Source organism: Manihot esculenta, chromosome 10 (genome assembly GCF_001659605.2).
Source record: "Manihot esculenta cultivar AM560-2 chromosome 10, M.esculenta_v8, whole genome shotgun sequence".
Taxonomy (NCBI): domain Eukaryota; kingdom Viridiplantae; phylum Streptophyta; class Magnoliopsida; order Malpighiales; family Euphorbiaceae; genus Manihot; species Manihot esculenta.
This window is the reverse complement of record NC_035170.2, coordinates 22,736,051-22,743,066: the sequence shown is the minus strand read 5'-3', so window position 1 is coordinate 22,743,066 and position 7,016 is coordinate 22,736,051. Positions and strand designations below refer to the sequence as shown.

General features: G+C 38.6%; 1 protein-coding gene across 1 annotated transcript; it reads right to left on the bottom strand.

The window, feature by feature from the left end:
- Window positions 1–3,657: 3,657 nt before the first annotated feature.
- Window positions 3,658–6,622, bottom strand: LOC110624246 (pathogenesis-related protein PR-1 type). Its single transcript, XM_043960696.1, has 2 exons — window positions 6,323–6,622; window positions 3,658–3,768 (listed from the first exon to the last, which is right to left on the bottom strand). Exons 1-2 carry the CDS (start codon window positions 6,620–6,622, stop codon window positions 3,658–3,660), a joined length of 411 nt encoding a protein of 136 aa, XP_043816631.1.
- Window positions 6,623–7,016: the final 394 nt, after the last annotated feature.

Below are 7,016 nucleotides of genomic sequence, written 5' to 3'. Positions count from 1 at the left end.
GGTGGGACTCCAGTCAATCTCGTGGATCGACGAGTTCCTCGCATTTTACCTCTCTCTGGAAACAACACATAACAGAGCACATAAGCAACACATAGAGGAAAACAACACATGCAGCATGACATTGCACATCATCAGATAGACAGGACTAACATCCTATCCTAGTGGACATGTTTTCCTATTGTGCTTGACCCACTAAACCTCTATGAGCCCAACTCTTGCTCTATAGGTCCGACCATGTGAACCTAGGGCTCTGATAACAATCTCTAACAGCCCGAAAACCGAACTGCTACCGGCACTAGGATCCAGATCGACTTAAGGTCGCCGGGACCCGTAGTAAGCCTGCTATACTGTCTGTGTACCTGTGAAATCCCATACATGAGCATACATTTTCTGTTACACCAGTACAACTTGTCTTTCCTCCAGGGCTTAACCTGTGCATGCACTAGATTTGGTCTATCAACTCATAGTGTTAAGCCTGGTTTTCTCATAGACATTATCAATAAAGGAAACATACAAACAGAAACTGACAATGTATATACAACAAGGGATTACAACTCTCTAAGTCAAGCACAAGTCTATACACTGTACACTATCTCTTTATACAATTTCATGTCCATACTAGCTATTACATCCCTTTTCTTCTTCCAAACCCTGCTGGACTCCCTCTGGACTCTGAACCTGCAAATCTGGGGGATAGGGGAGAGGAATGAGCTATACAAGCCCAATGAGCAGAACTATAAAACATGTGTGGAAAACATGATCTCATGGAATGCACTACATCACATCATCTCAGGGATCAGACATGACCACCAACAATCCCACTCAAGGATGCCTGACCTAGCTAGGTCTTACAACCTCCGTCTGCCTGGCCCGGCCAGGTCTTACACTCTGCCTGCCTGGCCCAGCCAGGTCTTACTATCTCTGCTGCCTGATCTAATCAGGTCTTACCTACAGATGGCTGCCTGGCCCGGCCAGGTCTTATAACAGAGTTTGGGCTATTGGAGTCGCCTTGGTCTATCCACAACCTCATACGCATTGTATTATGCAATGCATCATATTCGTGAAACTAATGCAATCATCCTACTAGACTCATTATGATGCATGCTATATGCTCAAAGCAGTTTACGTCTGAAAAGAGAAGTTCCACTCACCTCTGGCTGACTCTGTCCTAACTCTGCAGGTTCTGCAACCGTGCTCACTGCTGACTTCCCTGATTCCTCTGGTCCGTTCCTACACAAATGAGGGACCAACTAACTCAAGACCATCTCTAAGAAACTCCCCAAAAACCCTCTAAATGAGCCCCAAACAATCACATAAAACATGCAAAAGAAAGCTGGACAGGGCACTTTCGGCGGCAGGTTCGGCGGCCGAAACCCCTCTCCAGAGACGAAACTCATGCATGTTCGGCGGCACCTTCGGCAGCCGAAAGTCTCGTCCAGAGACGAAACTCAACCTTCGGCGGCACTTTCGGCGGCCAAACCTTGCCTCCAGAGACGAAAGTCCCAAGCTTCGGGGGCAAGCTTTGGCAGCCGAAACTGCCTCCACAAGGGGTTCGGCGGCCGAACCTTCCTTCGGCGGCCGAACCTGGTTTTGCCCGATGGGCAGAATCCTGCTCTGTTTCATGCAACCTGTGCCCAAAAACCTACAACATGAATAACAACTACTTCCACCTAGCACATACACATATATAGGCACAAAGGGGTCTCAAACTATCCTAAAACCCCAAACAAACATAGCACATAACACTTAAACATGCTTGAACATCAAAGACCACCAAAAACCTCACCTAAACCTACTCATGCATACTACCCCTCACCCTTTCATAAAACCTAGAAAAATCACCAAAGAAGTTCAGGCTCCACCCTTACCTCCTTAAGAACTTGAGGATGAGTGCTCCTAACGTGGAGATCTGAAGAAAACCTCTTCCAAAACTCCAAACTTCCAAACTTGCTATTCTTGCTCAAAACCTTCAAAACACACCACAACTCTTAAAACCCTTGAAAGATTTGGTGAAAAACATGGAAAATATGAAAGTCAACTTGGGAGAGGCTGGAACTCACCTCTGGCTGCAAGTGGAGGAGAAATATCCTCCTTCCACCGACCTTTGGCCCTTAAATAGGTGGCTGGCCAGACCACCTTCGGCAGCCGAACGTGAATCCGAAACCATGCAATGTTCGGCGGCTGAAAGTGACCTTCGGCGGCCGAACCTTTGCATTTTCCCTTATTGCTTTTCTTTCAAAACTCATTTCCTCTCACACGTAAAACCAGTCCAAACCTCTGTGACACTTGAAAACATATGTCTTACCCTTCTCGAGGGTTCCGACACCCGAGATTCCACCAGACGACAGGAATTCCGAGGCCGGACTCGAGCTGGGTATTACAAGGTCTTTGTTCCTTTCGTTTCCATCGGTGTTTGTTTAGTGCCTCTAAGCCTCGGTCTTGCCTTCTCTCTAGCCTATCTTGCCTTCTGTCGTCCCCAGCTCTTCCTCTTTCTCTATCATTCCAAGCAAACCGGCTGGTTGTTAAGGCGTCATCCTACCTTATGTACTTTTTAGCTCTCTTTATTAACTCTGACAAGATGGTAGGGGGCTTCCTGCATAGCCACCTGAAGAATTTCGGGGAGGTCGTACCTTTCTGCATCGCCTCTATTGACCTTGACTAATCTAATTCGGGTATCTGCAAAGCTTCTGAGTTGAACCTGACAACATATTCTCTTAGACATTCATTTCTTCTTTGTCTGACGGTCTCAAGTAGCTTGTCTTCCTCTCCACGGGGACTCTAGCAATGAATTTGCTGATAAATATATTGGCTAAGTCTATGAAATTTCGGACCATCCTTGACTCCAGGCTGTTGAACCAAGCCTGAGTTGGTCCTGACACAGGGTGGTTGGGAAAACTTTACAAATTAGAGCATTAAAATGAGTCTGCAACTCCATAAAAGTTTTATAGTTCATCATATGCTATTGGGGGTTCCCCATCCTGCCATAGGTTGCTAATGTTGGCATCATGAACTTCTTCAGTATTGTCTCCTATTGAATCCGTTTTACAAACGGTAACGAGGTTGGCAACAGGGGACCATTATTGTCTCGAGCCTCCAGCTCCGCCAACAACTGCTTTTTCAATCTTTCCAGCTTTTGATCTACATCAGTGTTTTCCCTTCTAGACCTCTTTTCTGGGTAGTAACTTCTTTCTAGCTCTTCACTTCCTAACCTTTCTACAAGCTCCAAGGAGTAGCTCTCTGCTTTGTCATTTTCAATAAGCTCCCTTACTATCCTGCCTCTTATCCAGGCTATTGGCTCGTTTCTCCAGCTTGCCTCCTCATCTCCTTCTTCTGTCCTCCTGCTGCTTTGTTGGAGGATTTGATAGTTCAATATGGGTTGGGGCTCATTGAGGTTGAGCGCTTCTACTGTGGGTGGTTTACTCAATTGGGTATTGAGCCCTTTTTGTTGTAACATTTGGCTTAGCTAGTGGGCAGTGTTTTGTAGCTGGAAGGTCATGTTTTGGAGTTCTTGGTCAGATAGGGAAGTTCGAGGCATGGTTTCAGTTGAGCTTGGAGAGGGGTTTAGCAACATGGGTGGCTGATTTACTAGTGTTTTTGGGCTAGAAAATAAGAACAGCGGACCTTCTTGAGTCGATCTCAAGTCGTTCGGGGTAATTCCTATATGGTTTTCGCCGTGGTTTTCCATGTAAATCTTAGTGGGTGAATAGGAATGAGAACTCTGGTGACGATAAGATCTTCTTCGTTCCCACAGATGGCACCAATTGATATCTGAAATTCAATAAAGAGTCTAAAATTATATTTTTGTAAGCTTGGTTTTTATTTCTCACTCGTTTTTTTTATTCTCTTTCTATTTTGTATTTTAGTGACATGTAACTACCGTTTTATACCTGTACTCCTCTGCCATATTCATGGTAGCAGCACGTACGAATGTATTGTATTCTTTTTTCTCGTCAGGCGGTCATTCCATTCGATTCGGCACTATCTAAATATGATCCTGGACATTACGAGGCCCTCTCTTCTATGGAGGTTATCGGGTATACGGAACTAGAATCCTATAGTTAAATTTATGTCCTGCCCGATTTACCTGGACTGACTCTAAACCTATGGAGGGCATAGAGCTGAAACCTAGATCCAGTTCTTCTAATTTAGGCTCCCTCATACCTGAATATTTGGGTCCAACAATCATCATCAATGAAGTAAAATAAAATACAATAATCATAAAAATCCATTAATTTCAGCATAAAGAAAAGCCTCTTATTATTATTATTATTATTATTTTGAAAAGATGTACCTTCCAATATTGTGTTTTTCACATGCCTATATAATCGCTTTCCAGATTTTCTTCCTTATTTCCATAAAATCATACCGTTGCGTGATCCCTTAAACCATGGTTTTTGACTGATTTTATAATTTTTTATTTTAGCTGATTTAATTTTTCCCATAATTATTTAAAAAATACAAAAAAAAATTAAATACATTATAATTCTTGGAATATCTTACATTTATAGACTTTCTTGATTGGTTTTCCTTTATGGATGCAATAAATCATGGCATTGAAAATCCTGAACATTGACCGATTAAACAAATTAATATATATGAAGTATTATTAATTTAAAATTTTATTTAAATAATTATGATTTTAACAACAATTTTATTTTACTTTTAAATTCTTTGTATTTTATCTTTAATAAAAATTATTATTATTATTATTAATTATCACAACGCTGGATAAATATGAAATTAAAAATGTTTTATATTTTAGGTATTTGATTTTAATATAAATTAAAATTAAAATCCCATAATTTTAGAGATTATTTAAATATTATCAAATTAAAATTTTCCTTTTTTTATATATTAACTTTGTCCTATATTAATATTACATTATTATTCGTTGTACCATTTAAAAGAAAAAAAAATCAACATATATTGAATTATGCCTGATTATGTTAGCACCTGGGCTCAAACCCTAGCTCACTGAACAGTCTCCATGAAATGAACCAGAGAAGAAGAAGAGGGACTGAGGGAGAGGAAAGAGAAGAGAAGAGAAGAGAAAGAGAGAATGAATTGATTGTATTATTTCTTCATGAATGAATCTTTGTTGCTGTTTACGCAGACTATATACAATCAATCAATTCAAGAATCATATTTCTCACCTTTACATTAGATGATGGTGTTTGTCTTAACTAATAAATTCATCAAATTAACTTATAAATTCTAAAAATAAGTTTATCAGTATATTTCTAACATTGAAATTATTTCTTGACTTCCCACAAAGTCAAAAGCATTCTTTGATAGAAGGAAGTTACTTCATTTAACTTAACTAGGTTTCTTTTGTCTAATCTATTTCGTCCTAGGCTATGGAAGGGAGCAATCGCTCCGTTTGATTTAAAATCAAATTGAGCCGAATAAATCGAAAAAATTAAAATTTTGATATTTATGAAAATTGAACCGAATCGATTTTAATCAGAAATTAAATAGAATCAAATCGGTTTGATTCGGTTTGAATCGGTTCGAATTTTTAATAAATTTTTTATTTTTTACACTTTATTTTTATTATTTTAAAATTTAATTAAAATATTTTAACCTTAATATAATCTAATCTCTCAATATTATTAAAAATAATATATTATTATCATTCATCGATTTAATTTTTTTGATTTTTTCTGATTAAAATCGAATCGAACCAAAATAATTGAAATTTTTAAAATTAAAAACTGAATCGAACTTAAATGAATAAAAAACTAAATTAAAATTTTAAATTAATTTGGTTCGATTGATTTTTTAAATTTAAACTGAATTCTCTGGACCTATTTTAAACTGAAGTCCGTGGTCAAAAAGCAGAGGACATAGTTCAATTTCTATTTTAAAATTTTTTTAAATTTTAATGGATTTATAATAAAATTTCATTTATTATCTCCCTCAACTTTAAATTATATCACAAAAATTTAATTATGTGAAATATTTCTTCTATTGTAATTGGAAAAATTTCTCAAAGCTCTGTAAAGATTTAGAGTCCCAACTATAACATGATCAAACCATTCACATCAAACAGAAAAGTGGAGCATGTAGATATATATATATCCCATGCATGCTCCTATTAGCTTGGTGATGTGAAGTAGAGCTCTTAATAAGGGCGCTGTCCAAGGATGTTGCCAGGTGGACTGTACTTGCAGCCAACAATCCATAGATTCAAATTGTCAAGGCACTGAGTCCTAAAACATCCTACACTAACCGAGCTCTTCCAAATAACTTGAGTATAATGATTGCAAACTCCTCCAACGCAAAGATTGGTGTTGTAGTCGTAGAAGATCTACTCACTAACCCAAGCATTCACAGCATCAAGCCCTGTTAATACATTTTCTTTCACTTTAACGTTGATGCCATTCAGCGAAAGATCAACGTTAATATTGCATTGGCCAAGCAATGTGCTGAGATATAATTGGACATCTGCTTCTAATGTGGTGTCATATAACAGAGCTGGTATGTTTGCACCCACGATTGCTGAACGAGCTGCATTGTGTGCATCAAGGTAGTCTTGAGGAGAGTTTTGTGCATGGGAAGGAAGCACCAGAGCTAACCCCACCATACAGACGACAAAAGCTGAAATCTTCCACAAAGCCATATTTGTTAATATCTAAGTATTCAAGTGATGTAACTTAGAATGAGAGGGGTGAGAGTTTCCGTTCTTGTGATGGGTATTCACAGGAGAAGAATACCCATTAAAGGTCTAGCTACGGCAACCAAAAACGTGCAGGCTTGCACAGTGCATGAAGCTTCTAGCCACCATTATCGCATTGTTATTAGGAACTGATGAGGTTGCCAGAAAGTATAGAGACCTGCAAGTTTATGCTATATTATTATCACCTATCACACTGATAGAGCTCAAATTATAATTACTAATTTTCTTCTTCGCCATAATAATACTCTTCAAAGTATAGAAACTGATCAAGAGGTTGCCAGAAAGTATAGAAACATGCAAATTGAGGTTATATTACTATCACATAGCACACTGGTAG